Source organism: Rhinoderma darwinii, chromosome 7, assembly GCF_050947455.1.
Source record: "Rhinoderma darwinii isolate aRhiDar2 chromosome 7, aRhiDar2.hap1, whole genome shotgun sequence".
In the NCBI taxonomy this organism is placed as follows: domain Eukaryota; kingdom Metazoa; phylum Chordata; class Amphibia; order Anura; family Rhinodermatidae; genus Rhinoderma; species Rhinoderma darwinii.
In genome coordinates this window covers 134580814-134597215 of record NC_134693.1, presented here as the reverse complement: position 1 = coordinate 134597215, position 16402 = coordinate 134580814, and the positions used below count along the sequence as shown (strand labels likewise).

Below are 16402 nucleotides of genomic sequence, written 5' to 3'. Positions count from 1 at the left end.
AATTGTTTTTGCGCTGCATTTTTTTTTTTGCCCGCGGGCCAAAAAACGCAGCAAAGAAAGTGCAGGCAGAAAAATGTGCCTCAAAATTCCTTCAAGAACTCTGTATGAAAAATCCAGGATCAGGAGGGTCGTAAAGAAGATCCATCACCAGATTTACAGGACAAACTGCACCTTATTAAACAGATCTCAGACCTGATGAAGCTGGTGTACTTACTTTGAAAAGCCATGTCACTGTTCGTATAAAACTTTTTGAACGTTCTCCTGCCGGATATTGAAATGAGCATTTTGGGAGTTCTAAAATGCTGATTTAATATCTGGCAGAAAAACTTTTCAAAAGTTTTATACGGCCGTTCCGACATGGATTTTCAAAGTAAGTACACCCGTTTCATCAGGTCCGAGATCTGTTTAATAATGTGCAGTTTGTATTGTGACATCTGGTGATATATCCTCTTTAAAAAGGGGTTAGCCGATCTAATATTGATGGCCTTTCCTATGGAACAGCCATCAATTTTTAAGAACAGTGGGGGTCCGACTCCCGGCACCCCCACCAAACTGCTGTTGGAAGGGGCTCCAGTGAACACAGATTGTAGTAGCGGCTGTGCCTGGTATTATAGCTCAGTCCTATTCACTTTAATGGGATGACACTGTAATGAGCTATAATACGAGGCACAGCAGCCCCTAAAAGTACCGAGTTGTGCTTGGTTAACAATGAAGGCCCCTTTAAACAGCTGATTGGTGGGGGTGCCAAGAGCTTAATGACCACCTATGTAAAGATAGGCCATTAATTAGAACCAGATAACCCCTTTAAAGAGAATATTCACATGGTACAGTCAAATTGTAGTTTTAGGTTTTTGTGTCACTAGTAAAGGATTATCCAACTTGTAAAAAAAACAAAAACCCTCAAATAAACACCTGCAAAAAATTTAATAAATTAGGTACTTACCTCTTCTTTCCCTGCACTCCAGATCTTTGTTTACTAACAGCCAACATGTTACCACTGCAGCCAATCAGAGGCCTAACACCTCTTGCACATGACAGAGTTAGGCCCATGAAAAACGATTCAAGTTTCAACCGCATTTGTCGACCCGACCACGTTACAGGTTGACATGTTATGATGTTAGGAGTCTCTGCCTCACCGCGGAACTGCTGTTCCGTACTGTATCATTTTGTTCAGTACGGAACAGCAGTTCCGCGGGGAGGCAGGGACACCTAGCATCATAAAGGACTAGGAGTCCCGTTCACCTGTACCGTGGTCGGGCCGGGATATACATCGCGGCTCCCATCGCTGAGCAGCGATACCATTAGTACTGAATGTGACCTCTGATTGGGCTCAGCGGTCACATGCTGTCTGCTTCTAAACAAAGGCCCGGGAGGATCGCCGGAGCGTCAGCGCTGAAGGAAAGAAGTAGTACGGATTCTTTTTATTTTTAATATTACAAACATTTGCAAATGTTATAAAACAAGTCGGATAACCCCTTTAATGCTTTGTTGTGACCCATCAATTCATGCAAAATACACTCCGCATCGCTCGTACTAAGTACAGTCGAATATTAGTGTCTGTATTATGGACATTACACGGACGTTTCATCCCATGTGACTGCTGCAGCTAATCAAAGGCTGCAGCAGTCACATGGACTACAGCATCATCCCAGGAGGCCATGCTGCGCTCAGAAGAGAGGGAAGCGAGGCTATGACTACGGCCGGGTAAGTATAAAGTTTTTTTTTTTTTATTCCGGCAGGATTTCCGCAGCGGACATGCTTCCCGAAAAATTGCACTAAAAATTTGGTGCGGTTTTTCGGACGGGATTCCTTGCAGCTTCCAGGACTGATATGCAGTGTAGTTTCACACAACGTATCCGCCTAGTGTGTTCCTACCCTAAAAATGGCAGCTCAGAATCCCCCATCCCCCTCCTGACCATTAACGATACCAAAAACCCAAGACGGACAGAGACCTGCAAATAAGACACACTGCTCGGTTGCATGTTAAAAAGACATGCTGATCATTCTTAATAAAACAAAAGAGAAATCCGGATATATCTGCAGCAGATACACAATATTATTTTACAAGAAATTTACAAAGGCTCCTATGCCAGCAGTTTAAGGCCTTGATACCTGGGCCGGAGGAAAGGTTGATATATTTCAGCTTATGTGAATTTTTTTTTTTCCAGAAATATTTGTCAATACATTTCATAATATAAAATCATTAAACATTTTTGTTTTTCTTCCCTTCTAGCGAAAAGAAGATACAAGTCTTTATAGAGTAGGCAAGAAAATAGGCGATTCACAAAAGTCAATCTTGTAAACCCTCAAAACGCAGGAAGACAAAATGTACTCTGTCTAAAAGTTTCTCCCCCCCCCCACTCATCATATAATGATACAGGGACTTCCTTTCAGATTCTTCTAGAATTTGGAATGCGGATCTTTAACAATTTGTTATAGTTTGTTAAGATGCACATTTGAATGTTTTCGTCTTATACTTTATTTTAAACAGGAGAAGCCTAAAAGGGCTTCATAAACTACACCAATTTAAAAAAAAAAAAAAAAAAAAAAGTAGGCATCGTCTTTAGTGTAAAAGTCTGTACATTTTATTTTATCGTCACATTCCCTCCACGGCTGTAATTGTTTGTGGTTTAGTGCATGTTGGTGGCGCTGGCGACCACAATGGCTTCCTGGATTTCACGGACAATTAGAATTCGGGTCAGCATCTGTTCCATCTGCTCTCTGCTGATTGGCTGGGTGGAGTACCAGATTGGACTGTTAGGAGCCACCACAGGTTCTGGCGTCAGATAAAAAGTATCATTTCGACCTTTCACGCTCTGTGGGCTGGAAATGATATAAGATCAAGGATTAAAGTACACGTGATCTGAAATGTAAACTTTCTATTATACACCCTGTATATTCAGGCCACTTCCTGATTACATGGTCGGGAGTTACAAAAAGAGCGTAAGTCGCTAAGCTACGCTGTTTCCGTAAGCAGAGTGGGCACAAAAAGCTAGAACGGGGTTTAGGGGACCCCGTTCTAGAGATAGATGCGGACCCCCATCTATCTGACATATCCTGTGGATATGTCATAAATCTCTCTCATGGGAAAACCCCCTTTAAGTAGAAAATCTTAAAATCTGTTGGGTCTTAAAGGGGTTGTCCGGAAATCTTTTCTTGATGGCCTATCCTTAGGATAGGCCATCAATATCCGATCGGTGGGGGTCAGGTTCCTGGCATCCTCGCTGATCTGCTGAATGAAGGGGCCGCAGCGTTTGTTGCCACGGCCTCTTCAGTGTTTACCAAGCACAGAGCTGTACACATCCAGAGCGGCTGTGCATGGGATTGCAGTTCCGGTCCCATTTAAGTGAATGGGACTGAGCTGTAATCCCAGGCACAGCTGCTACCGATGTGTACGGCGCTGTGCTTGGTTAACACTGAAGAGGCCGTGGCGACAAACGCCGCGGCCCCTTCCTTCAGCTGATCAGCGAGGATGCCAGGAACCTGACCCCCACCGATCGGATATTGATGGCCTATCCTAAGGATAGGCCATCAATAAAAAATGTTCAGATGACAATGTATCGTGTGTAAGACCAGTTTGCTGAAGTTTTTATTACCACTCACAATCCTTTTTACATTGAATGAATTGTATGAGGGTCTGACGGAAACACCACCACTCTGGTCTATGGCCACTTTTACATCAGTATTTGTATGCCAAAACTAGGACTGTGGCCAAAACAAGTGCAAATCTTTTTATTACACTTTTTCTCTGTGTAGGTTTCACTCCTGGTTTTGGTTTACAAATACTGAAGCAAAATACTGCTGTGTGAAAGAGACCCAAGCCTACAATTACTGGAACAGGGCTAAGCCGTAATATCACACAGAGCGCATGAACATGAGTGGTGCGGTTTCTGGGGAAAGGAAAAAAAAAAAAATTCTTGTACAACCCCTATCGGTTTGTTAAATGCTTCCCTACTCACCAACCTGTTTATTATGCTACCGTTCACACATTGAAGATTCCGTACTGAAAATCTGCGACAGTTACAGTATAAAATCACGTGAATGGAGTTTCCAAAACCCCATCCACATGTAGCGGAAAATATTTTGAACGCAGCCTGAAAATAACCTCATTGGTTGACTTACGTGCTATCAAATCTATAGCACTAACTAAACGTGTTAACCCTTTCAGTAACACCTAGGTTTCCAGTGGTCATTGATGCCGGTGTCCAGAGAATTTTCTCAGTTTGGAAAGACATTCTTTAAAAACCGGACATTTAATTCTACCGTTTAATTAGGTAATTTCCCAAATTTACCCCCCCCCCCAAAAAATAAAAAATAAAGATTGAACCAAAAAAAGTCCTATTGTAATCCGCCATACCATTTGAAGAGGTAGAAATCATAAAGTTTAATGGGGCATCTCAGCGGATTTTCTGGATTCTCGGATTGCTCTGCATACATGTCATCTGAAACTGGAAAACCTAAAAAAAAAAAAAAAAAAAAAAGGGTGAATAAATGTGTAAAATACAGAATACACGAGTAGACGGAGATCAGTCAGATCCCAGGAAACTTTACCTTTCTGCTGCCCTGTCTGGTGGATTCCCAAGGCCTTGAGGTATCGGATACTCGTACTTTTATCCTTTGGGTTTGATGGATTCTTTTTAGTTTGTCTCAGAACCTTAGAGAAAGCCAATCTCATATGCTGGTCCACTGTTTTCAACAAAAAATACCTGGTGGGGGTTAAAAAAGAAGAAAATGCAGCGTCATGCAGCGCTATTATTTCTGCCAATATGCTGAGAAAAACTACGGAGGCTCGGACAGCAGTGTGAGCAGAGTCTCAGTCTATGTTCACACAGCGCAGATTTGCTGCAGAGAAATTTTCAACAAAAAACACCTCATACTTCTGCAGATTGTACAGCGGATTTCACCCTTTGTAATGGCCACAGCAGAACGGACTTGGATTTTTTTTTTGCAATGTGTGAATGAAGTTTTGATGAAGACCATTCACTTACATTGCACTGTAGTTTGCTACGGAGTATTGGTGCGGAAAATCAGTAGCAAATCCGGGTGTGTGAACATAGCCTTAATGATTGCAGGTAATTGTAAGAAGAAGGACAAATGTGGCCCAGTGTAACATAAATGGATGAGTCAGTCGTCTAGATAATTCTATAGCTGACCATATACAATAATGTCAGCAGATATGTATGGGGGGACTCCTACCTGTCCCCCCCCCCCACAGCAGTAATCATGGAAAACTAGGATTTCAACATGCCCGATCCTTCTGTTGGGAGATAAGCCACTGTCCGCTTATTTCCGGTTACCTTATGGAATAGACATCAACACTTGGCTATCAGGACAGATAGTGGTCAACCGAACTTGAGCTGCCCAAATACAGGAGATAAAAAATCTCAGATTTTGGCCATTTCGACTGACCATGGTTTGAAAAACAAAAGCGAATGATCGTTTGCGATGCAGGACTTCTGTCTAGAGGAAATGCGATTCGCCAGGTTGGAAAACTTTGTCCGTGGTCGGCCGAAGTTACCGGTGTATAGCACGAACGTCTAAATTCGGCCAATCATTTACCACTTTGTGCAAACAGCAGGGAGCCGAGGCCACGGACAATTTGCGGTCGACCATTATCTTATATGTATGGCCGGCTTCACAGCGGACAGCGATCTTATGTGTATAACCAGCTTAATGCATCACATGGAAAAACTGAAAAAGAAAAAACAGCCTTAGGCTATGTTCACACGGGGTCTTTTGCCGAGTTTTTTGACGCGGAAACCGCGTCGCAAAACTCGGCAGAAACGGCCCGAGAACGCCTCCCATTGATTTCAATGGGAGGCGTCGGCGTCTTTTTCCCGCGAGCAGTAAAACTGCCTCGCGGGAAAAAGAAGCGACATGCCCTATCTTCGGGCGCTTCCGCCTCCGACCTCCCATTGACTTCAATGGGAGGCAGGAGAAAGCGTGTTTTCTGCCCGCGGCGCTCAATGGCCGCGGGCGAAAAACGGCGCGATCATTGCTATTCACACGGAGTATTTTGGGGGAGGAATATCTGCCTCAAAATTCCGTTTGGAACTTTGAGGCAGATATTCCTCTCCCTGCACGCCGATTTTCGCGGCAATTATCGCGCCGTTTTTCGCCCGCGGCCATTGAGCGCCGCGGGCATAAAACAGCGAGAAATACCCTTTCTCCTGCCTCCCATTGAAGTCAATGGGAGGTCAGAGGCGGAAGCGCCCGAAGATAGGGCATGTCGCTTCTTTTTCCCGCGAGGCAGTTTTACTGCTCGCGGGAAAAAGACGCCGACGCCTCCCATTGAAATCAATGGGAGGCGTTCTCGGGCCGTTTTTGCCGAGTTTTGCGACGCGGTTTCCGTGTCAAAAAACTCGGCAAAATACCCCGTGTGAACATAGCTTTATACTAGAACACATAGTAGAGCGTGTTCGGACCCCGTGATTTATCATTTACATATGTAGTTCTGCCATATTCTGCATATTGGCATGCGTAGAAGGGGGCCCCCGTTAGGATGCAGGGTTTTGCCACCCAGAAAAGGAAGGCCTGGTGTCCCGTCCCCCCTCTATGCCCTTTTAATGACCGCTGGGTCAATTCCCCACCCCCTTGTTTTCCAACAATGTAGTTCCTCTAGAGAGGGGGAAAATTGCACAGGTTCTCATCACGCAACAGCAAAGGGCCAACCAGGAGTGAATTCCCTCTTTACAAAGGACCCAGAGCAGCCACACGATCTGCCGCCCTGGAACATATACGCCCTTGGTGCTATTCAGAGAATGCAAATGTTTCCCTGGCCCCATTGTTACCCATGACCCAAATGCCATCCACCAAGCCATTATGCTACATTTAGATTTCTGACAAATGCATGTTTTGTTTGTTTTTTAGAAACTACATCCATACACCACTTACTTTGTATTAAAAAACATCAGTGTAGTTAGTAATGTGGCAGGGGAGTGGGCACCCAACTGCTTGCACTCCCACAGCATCTCTTCTGTCACATGGCTGGGAATGACAAAACCTGTAATAAAAAAAGAATAAAAATGACAATATCAAACATTCAATCCTGTGAACAGAACACGTTGGAGTAAAAAGTTCCAATAAAATGTTAAACTACCAGGAACAATGAATCTATCTCATATTGTCCATGGAGTTAAATATATATTACAAAATGTAGGCAGATGATATCCATATCAGAATAATTTAGTTTAGCAGCACAGCATGTGTGGCCCATAGGTCAATTCAGACAACTAGATGGTGGGCTGGGCGATTAAATCAAATTAATTTGCCATTTCAATGAACCCTTAATTCAGTTTTTTTCAGAACCTCTTTTATAAACTTGTGGCATCAGTTCTGACAAACATAAAAAAAAAAAAAAAAAAAAAAGAGACGAGTGCAATAAGGCTGGGTTCACACGACCTATTTTCAGGCGTAAACGAGGCGTATTATGCCTCAATTTACGCCTGAAAATACGGCTCCAATACGTCGGCAAACATCTGCCCATTCATTTGAATGGGTTTGCCGACGTACTGTTTACGCGTCGTCGTTTGACAGCTGTCAAACGACGACGCGTAAAATGACTGCCTCGGCAAAGAAGTGCAGGACACTTTGAAACGTAATTTGAGCCGTTTTTCATTGAAGTCAATGAAGAACAGCTCAAGGTTACGAGCGTCAAAGACGTTTCGCATAATGTGAGGAGGAGCATTTACGTCTGAAACGAGGCAGCTGTTTTCTCCTGAAAACCGTGTCTTTTCAGACGTAAAAGGAAGCTAGCGTGTGAACATACCCTAAGCGTTTCATCCTCAGAGCAGCAGTCGTCACTTTTCATGAATTCATACTCTAGAATCTGAAACCCTTCAAGGACTAAAAATAGTGTAATGTATAAAGTAGTTATAAAATATGGCTGTATGGGAGCGATTACAACCGGCACTTACCCAGGGGTGTAATTCTTGTCTGAAATGTCTTTAGAACTTGGTGAAGCCACTCTGTAAACTTGATGTAGTAAGGATCTGAAAATATATCATCTACTCTTCCATTTTCACAAAGATACTGGAAAGAAAGATTATATGTATGTCAATGCAACAAAACCTAAAACAGCAATATAACCTCTTCGGGTCTTGTCCACACAATGCAGGATAGTGCAGTATTTTTTTTCTGGTTACGCAAAACCAGGGGGATCTCTTGTATGGATCCAATCAGAGTTTTGCCTAGACAAAGAAAACCCCCAAAAAAAAAACCCCAAACGTAAGACTCTTTTACACAGTTAAATTATTGGGAAGTGAGCATTCACAGAACGCTCGTTCCCAATCAAAAGGGCAATGATCAGCCAATGAATGAGCAAACTCGTTGATCGGCTGATTGTAATATTTATGCTGCAAGAAATATCATCTTTGTCGGCAGCGCGTCATCTTGTGTAAACAGGGAGACGCGCTGCCAACATGATAAGAGATGTAAGAGGATGAGCGATTGTAGTAACGTCCGCCCGCCTGCCCGTCCTCCTTGTGAAAGGAGAAAGAGAGCGCCGATCAAAGAGTTGTCTCGTTGATTGGCGTTTGTTTAAACGCGCCCATGTCGGGACGTGTAAGGGGACCCTTAGGCTGGCCATAGGTCTCATTATTCCCTCTTTTTCCTATTGTTTTAATGATCTCGACGGACAGTTTCAGTTAAGATTTGACCCACCTTCTGAATACAAAGGAAAATGTAGTAGAGTACGTCTGGGTCATAGGGTTCTCCTTCCCCATTACGTGATTCTTTTGTCATGAGACATAATCCATAATTCAACTCTGCAACTGCTGAAGATACGAGATCTTCCTGAAACCTCAGCAGCTGGCGCCCTGGAAAGAGACATAACAATGGCATTCATTATACCTGGTCGAGCTTCTGGAGTAGAGCTAGACTTCTTATAGCCTGGTCATGTAATTAAAGCTCATCTCATAATTCCTGTGGTCACATTCCTACAAAGTCACATTCTACAGCCACTCTTGGTTGTTAAAAACTTAGGACAGTCTGATAGCGATGATCTATGCTAGGGGTTACCTTTCTACAATACTAGAGTCATAATTTTAAGGGGTTGCCTCAAAGATTAGGGCACAGACGTCAGTGGGGGGTCCCCAGCTTGGGACCCCTCTCTGAGTCAGAACGGAGAGCCAATCTGTAAGAGTGGCTCCTGTTCGGACGGACTCGAGTCGGTTATTCATCTCAACGGCTGCCATGTACATTTCCCCTGCAGCGGCAGGTCTAACACTTGGCTAGGGAAAGCTTCCCCCGGCAAAATAAAGAAGTTTGTCGAGAGCAACAAAATCTATACATACTTCCTATGGGTGCCAGTCTGTTATGCGAATCCTTTTCCAGTTCGGCGTTCTTTGTCTGAGCCCAGTGCTTCCATACTTCCAGACCCTCTTCAGGTTTTAAAACGTTTGGTAGCATCAGGTCAGGGGAGGGCTGCTGTTGTGGCTCAACTTCTGCAACCTGAATGGATTGAGACGGAGGTAAGAAAATTCACACCATTAAATACCTGTACTTTGTGTCTGCTTGTGATGGTAAGAACATCTACACCAAATACTAGCACCAACTAGTTTAGCTTTAGTGGAGGGGGGGGGGGCGGACAGACAAATTAACGTAGGCTAGAGCCAATTTGATATTCTCCTTGGTCCAGTAATGATCACTTGGAGGTTTCCATAATCTCCATAGGATATAATGGAGCGCGTAAGCAGCCCCAGCTTGTATCTCGTTAGAATGCCGAAGGGTAACTTCACACGTGCAAAATTGTACCGTCCGCTTGAACTTGTCTGACCTGGCAGAAGCCGTGCGGCCAAAGTCTGCATATCAAAACTGTGGCAATTTGAAGCAAAACGCGTGCAAATTTGCCGTGCGGTAATTAGCGACATGGCAAAAACCATGTGAAGATAACCCATATACAGGTTAATGTCAACCGGTCATATACTGGTTTCCTCAGCCCAGGTCTGCAGTAATTGTGGCCAGAAATAACTGCTGATCCGTATGAGCGAATACAGGCGCCCTGGTATCACTTGGCTTCAGGTGCGAAAAGCAAATGTTTATGAAGATCTATTTCATATTCCGGATTTCCAGGGTAAGTAACGCAACTAGTGTTAGTGACATACTTAACAGTATCTGAGTGGGTGTGCTGGCCTGCGATGAGAACAGTCACAGAATGATTCATGGATCATAACAAGGCTGAACATCATTCCTTCAGGCAAGGCCTTTCAAATCATTGTTCCAAATCATATGTCATTATGTTAATGTAACACGACTGCAGGGATATTCTACTAAATGCTTGTAACATTCACACCCCTAGAACTTCACTTCCAAGTGATCATTTTCCAAAATATCTGATTGCTTTCAGCGAACGGAGACATTTTCGCCTATTCAGGACAGATTTTTAGCCTCGTTCCAAAACAGAACTCTAAGTATTTTCAGTTTTTTAAAAAAGGTACATACACTCAGGAAGCTGAAAAAGAGATAGGAAAAAAACAGAGGAGCAAATAATAATGGAAAAAAAAAAATAAAAAAAAAATGGAGAAAGGAAAAGCTCCTTCTGCAAAGAATACATAAATATCACCCCCCATTCTTTCTGACGCGGGGGGGGGGGGGAATTTAAAAAATAAGAAAAAACACAAAAAAGACAAACAAGACTTGCCTAAAAATTCCTTGAATTTGAAATTTACTTGAAACTTATGTACTATATTGCATAAAGAAATGTCTGTATGCTTTTTCTTTGTCCATTTTTCAACATCATTGTTATCTTGATATGTATCTGGATATATATGTACATGTATTCCTTTTATTTTGGAAACCTACCTAATGAAAATTTTATTAAAAAAAAAAAAAAAAATTCCCCCTCCTCAGAATATTTGTTGGCTAAGTGGGGTCAGTTTTTTCTCGATAACGACGACAGCGCCTTTTTATTGGCTGCGCGGGACTCATTCAGGGCATATGTACGTAGTACTGTCCTGCTTACACCCGGACAAGACGGGTTCAGCCGCTTGGTCACTAATTTGCAGGCCACTCATGAGGATGTTCGTTCTAGCGTTGTATTCCCCTTGGATACCGTCAAGACATTAAACTCCATTGAGTGAAGGACACTTTCTAAGGGCTTGTCCACACCTATGGGAACTGCTTCAGAAAATTTCTGCAGCAATTCCGTTGAAAGTAGCAGACATTCCGCTGCGGAAAAACTGCACCAAATGGTGCATTTTTTACTGCAGAAAATGGTGCGTATTTTGCTGCATTTTTCTCAATGTTGTGAGAAGGTGAGATTTCCTCTGAAAAACGCAGCAATTCAGTCCACTTTCCGCAGCAGGAATTGACATGCTGCGCTACGAAAAATACCCACTGAAGGGTCAATTTCGGGTCAGAATTTTTACGCAGAGTGCGGATGAGATTTGTTAAATCTCACCCACTTTGCTGCTACTGTATTCTGCTGCGTATCTTCCGTCCGCAATTCTGGACGGAAAGTACGCAGCAATTCCGTTACATGTGGACGAGTCCTAACAGATTCCAAATTTGGCTTCAGTCCTACTTCATAAGTGGGTTAAATTACTTTGCCCCACCCCATCCCCTAAAGCGGCGTGAATGGTTGGACTTCGGACCCTTTCCCTTTGTATAGAGCTACACGTCAGGCTTCTGGTACCCCTGGCAGAGCAACTCAGATGAGAGCCTTGCATTATAGATTTTAATCCCCCACAAGAAAAGTTCAGCATGTATGCAGACAATACTTTACAGTATCCCGCAGACCCTGGTGAATCCCTCCATACGATGGACTCTTTTATGACCGGCTTTGGATCAATGTTTGGCTTGAAGTCCCATTTTTTTCCACTAGATTTATTGGCTCATGCTGAATCAGAAGTCTCCATCCCGCTCCTATGGTTCACCTATGTTACCTATATTAAATTACAGATATCTAGATCAGTGTCTGAATTTGACACATTGATCACCCCCCCCCCCTCCTCATTACCTTCTTACAAATCAAGATTGGCAGGTGGAATAAGATGCTCCTATGTACTGCTGCAAGGGTGATCCTAATGAAAATTACCCTCATGCCTAAAATACTGTAAATACTTCAACAATCTCCTGTATACCTCCCTGCCATTTACTACAACATAATGAAAGTATACTCACTACATTCGTCTGGAATAATGGCAGATCACCGGTAGCAAGCAGCTGCTTATATGCCCCATGGGATGAGCATGGCATTTCCCTTCCCAGTGTTAGAGGCTCTGTCGCCAGATTATAAGTGCCCTGTCTCCTACATAATCTGATCGGCGCTGTAATGTAGATCACAGCAGTGGTTTTTATTTTGAAAAACTATCATTTTTGAGCAAGTTATGAGCTAGTTTAGATTTATGCGAATTAGTTTCTTAATAGACAACTGGGCGTGTTTTTACTTTTTACCAACTGGGCGTTGTATAGAGGAGTGTATGAGGCTGACCAATCAGTGTCATACACTTCTCATTGTTCTCATAGGTCATCAGTACACGATCTGCGTGGGTCCGACACCCGGGCCCCGCACAGGTCAGCGGGTCCGTACATGCCGGAAACAGTTGGCTCCGGACAAAGAATAGCGGCCAAGCTGCAGTACTGTATTCAAGTGAATAGGAGCGGACCTGCAGTTCTGCAGCGCGGCCGCTATGCTACGTACGGAGCCAAATGCTTCCGGGCTCCGTCCATAGCATTATGTGCCACAACATTCGATGCCCGTAGGCCACCGGAGCGGCTTATCAGTGCGGGGTCTGGGTGTCGGACCCGCACCAATTACATACTGATGACCTATCCAGAGGATAGGTCATCAGTTGTCAGAAGTTGGACAACCCCTTTAACCCCTTAACGACCAAGGACGAAAATGTACGTCATGGTCGGCTGCTAGTTCCCGCACCATGACGTACATTTTCGTCCGCATTTCAAACTGTCACTCTGTGTAAACACAGAGTGACAGACCCGCGCTGACAGCTGTCCTAGACAGCTGAGACATCAGCCTCGCCGGACAGCGGACCATCGCCGCTGATTTCGGCAGTTAACCCCTTAAGTGCGGCGACGGATTGCCGTCGCCGCATTTAAGTGGTTTGAAGCACATCAGCAGCCCCCACGAAGTGATCGTGGGGGCTACCGATGCTTGTCACGGCAATCGGAGGTCAGATAATGACCTCCGGGTTGCCATGCACGGAAGCCTCGGAGGAACAGCCTCCGGCCGTTCCTCCTCTGCTTCCTGTCAGTGTGACAGTCACGTCACAATGACAGTTAGAGTACATTACACTACGTGTGTAGTGTAATGTACTCTAGCAGCGATCAAAGCTGCAAGACTAAGTGTCCCCTAGTGGGACAAGTGAAAAAAGTAAAAAAAAGTAATAAAAATGTTTTAAAAAAAGTGTAAAAATAAAAGTTATAAGTTCTATAAACACTAAATGCTTTTTTTCCTATAATAAGACTTTTATTATAGAAAAAAAATGAACACGTTAAAAAAGTACACATATCTGGTATCACCGCGTTCGTAACGAACCCAACTATAAAACTATAATGTTATTTTTCCCGCACGATGAACACCCCAAAAAAAATCAATAAAAAACTACGACAGAATCGCAATTTTTTGGGTCACCACCGCTCCCTAAATAAAGAATAAAAAGTGATCAAAAAGTCGCATGTACCCGAAAATAGTACCAATAAAAACTTCTATCCGTCCCGCAAAAAACAAGCCCTTACACAGCTTTTTTGACTAAAAAATTAAAAAATTATGGCTCTCAGAATATGGTGACACAGAATTTTTTTTATTTATAAATAAGTCATTTTATTGCGCAAACGCTAAAAAAAAGGACCAAACCTATATACATATGGTATCGCCGTAATCGTACCAACCCGCAGAATAAATTAAAAATGTCATTTATTGCGTACGGTGAGCGCCGCAAAAAAAAAAACTAAAAAAACGGTGTCAGAATTCCTGTTTTTTGCTCAGGATTGCAAAAAAATTGAATAAAAAGTGATCAAAAAAAAAAATCGCATGTACCCCAAAATGGTACCAATGAAAACTACAGATTGTCCCGCAACAAATAAGCCTTCACACCGCTCTATTGATGGAAAAATAAAAAAGTTATGGCTCTTGGAAAGCGGGGAGTGAAAATCTAAAATATGAAAGCAAAAAATGGATCAGTCCTGAAAGGGTTAATTCATTTCTAATGAAAAAACGTATGACCACATGTGGGGTATTTCCGTACTCGGGAGAAATTGCTTTATAAAAAATGGTTGTTTTTTTCCTCCTTTATCCCTTGTGAAAATGAGAAAATGCAACATTTTAGTGGAAAAAATTTTGATATTAATTTTCGCGCCCTAATTCTAATAAACTCTGCAAAAGACCCGTGGGGTGTATATGCTCACTATACCCCTAGAAAAATTCCTTGAAGGTTTTTCCAAAATGGGGTCACTTTTGGTGGGTTTCCACTGTTTTGGTCCCTCCAGTGCATTGCAAATGCGACATGGCACCGAAAACCATTCCAGCAAAATCATAAATCCAAATGGCGCTCCTTCCCTTCTGAGCCCTGCTGTGGGTCCAAACAGCAGTTTATTACCACATATGGGGTATTGTCGTAATCGGGAGACATTGCTTTACAAATGTTGGGGTGCATTTTCTTCGTTATTCCTTGTAAATAATAAAAATGTCTATGTTGTTTCAGAAAAAAAGTACATTTTAATTCTTACAGACTAATTTCAATATATTTAGCGAAAAACCTGTGTGGTCAAAATGCTAACTATACCCCTAGATAAATACCTTAAGGGGTCTAGTTTTCGAAATGGGGTCGTTTATGGGGAGTTTCTATCGTTCTGGCAGCTCAAAGCCTCTCCAAATGTACAGTGGGGCCTAAAACATTTTCAAGCAAAATATGAGTCCTGAAAGCCTCCGGGTGTTCCCTTCCTTTGGGGCCCTGCCGTGTGTCCAAACAACGCATTAGGGCCACAATGTGGGTATTTTTGAAAACAGGAGAAAGAGGGTGATAGATTTTGGGGTGTGTTTCTTCATTTTCATGGTCGCTTTACAAAGAAATCGGTCTTCAAACAAATACTTTTATGAAAAAAGTGAAATTATTATTTTTTTCACCTGCTATGCATTAAATTTAGCAAAGAACTGTGTGGTCAAAATAATTACTATACCCCTAAATAAATACCTTATGGGGTCTAGTTTTCTAAATGGGGTCGTTTATGGGGAGTTTCTATCGTTTTGGCAGCTCAAAGCCTCTCCAAATGTACAGTGAGGCCTAAAACATTTTCAAGCAAAATATGAGTCCTAAAAGCCTCCGGGTGCTCCCTTCATTTTGGGTCCTGCCGTGTGTCCAGGCAGCGCATTAGGGCCACAATGTTGGTATTTTTGAAAACAGGAGAAACAGGGTGATAGATTTTGTGGTGTGTTTCTTCATTCTCATGGTCGCTTTACAAAGAAATTGGTCTTCAAACTGATACTTTTATGAAAAAAGTGAATTTTATTTTTTTTTCACCTGCTATGTATTAAATTTAGCAAAAAACTGTGGCGTCAAAATACTTACTATACCCTTAGGTAAATACCTTAAGGGGTCTAGTTTTCTAAATGGGGTCATTTGTGGGGGTTTCCATCACTCTGAGACCTATGAGCCTCTGAAAACCTGGCTTGGTGCCGGAAAACAAAATGTACTTCAAAATTTATAAAATTATTATTCAATTTGTAAGTCCTCTAAATTGCTGAAAATTTATTTTATTTTTTCAAAAGTGCTGCCAAAATGGAGTAAAGAGATAGAAATATATATTTAATTAAAAAAATTGTACAGTATGTGTGTACATATGTGACATATTGCAGTTAAAAATAGGGGAAAATGGTAATTTTTACAAAATTTCTTCAATTTTTCTATTTTTTTATTAATTTCCGCAAATCGTATCAGTCTACTTTTACCACTAAAATAAAGTACAACATGTGACGAAAAAACAATGTCAGAATTACTTGGATATTCAAAACTTTCACAGAGTTATTCTCTGATAAAGTCAGACATACCAGATTTGACAAATCTGGCTTGGTCATTAAGGTACAAACATGCCCGGTCATTAAGGGGTTAAAGGCTATGTAAACCTCTGGGGGGCATTTTTTTCTTTTTTTTTTAACCAACAGGTCAGTGTATTTTGTGTAACTTTATAATTAGCTTTGATTAAATGTTTTACTTTTTGAGATACAGCTGCTCTATATTCTGTATACAGAGCAGCTGTATCCTTCGCTTTTACCTGGTTCAGAGTCAGCGGGTCCGGAGTGTTTTTAACACGCCCCATCCACCTGTAATCCATCACATCTAAGTGATCTAAGAAAGCTCAGACGGAACGCCAGAACGGAGACCTGACGCAGATGTGAACGAAGCCTAAAACAAATTTTTCATCCAAAGTCAAAGGTTTACATAGCCTT

The 16402-nt window shown here is 42.4% G+C and overlaps 1 protein-coding gene across 4 annotated transcripts in view; it reads right to left on the bottom strand.

Moving 5' to 3' along the window:
• Nucleotides 1-2562: 2562 nt before the first annotated feature.
• The window catches only part of QRICH1 (glutamine rich 1), a 37291-nt gene continuing 23451 nt past the window's right edge, over nt 2563-16402 (bottom strand). For all 4 annotated transcript variants that reach the window (XM_075831729.1, XM_075831732.1, XM_075831731.1 and 1 more), the window contains 7 exons: nt 9294-9450; nt 8662-8816; nt 7917-8031; nt 6895-7003; nt 4552-4706; nt 4358-4457; nt 2563-2823 (listed from right to left, as the gene is read on the bottom strand). In XM_075831729.1, coding sequence (XP_075687844.1) covers nt 2631-2823; nt 4358-4457; nt 4552-4706; nt 6895-7003; nt 7917-8031; nt 8662-8816; nt 9294-9450 — 984 coding nt within the window. In that variant the 3' untranslated portion in view covers nt 2563-2630. The remainder of the gene's footprint in view (nt 2824-4357; nt 4458-4551; nt 4707-6894; nt 7004-7916; nt 8032-8661; nt 8817-9293; nt 9451-16402) is intronic.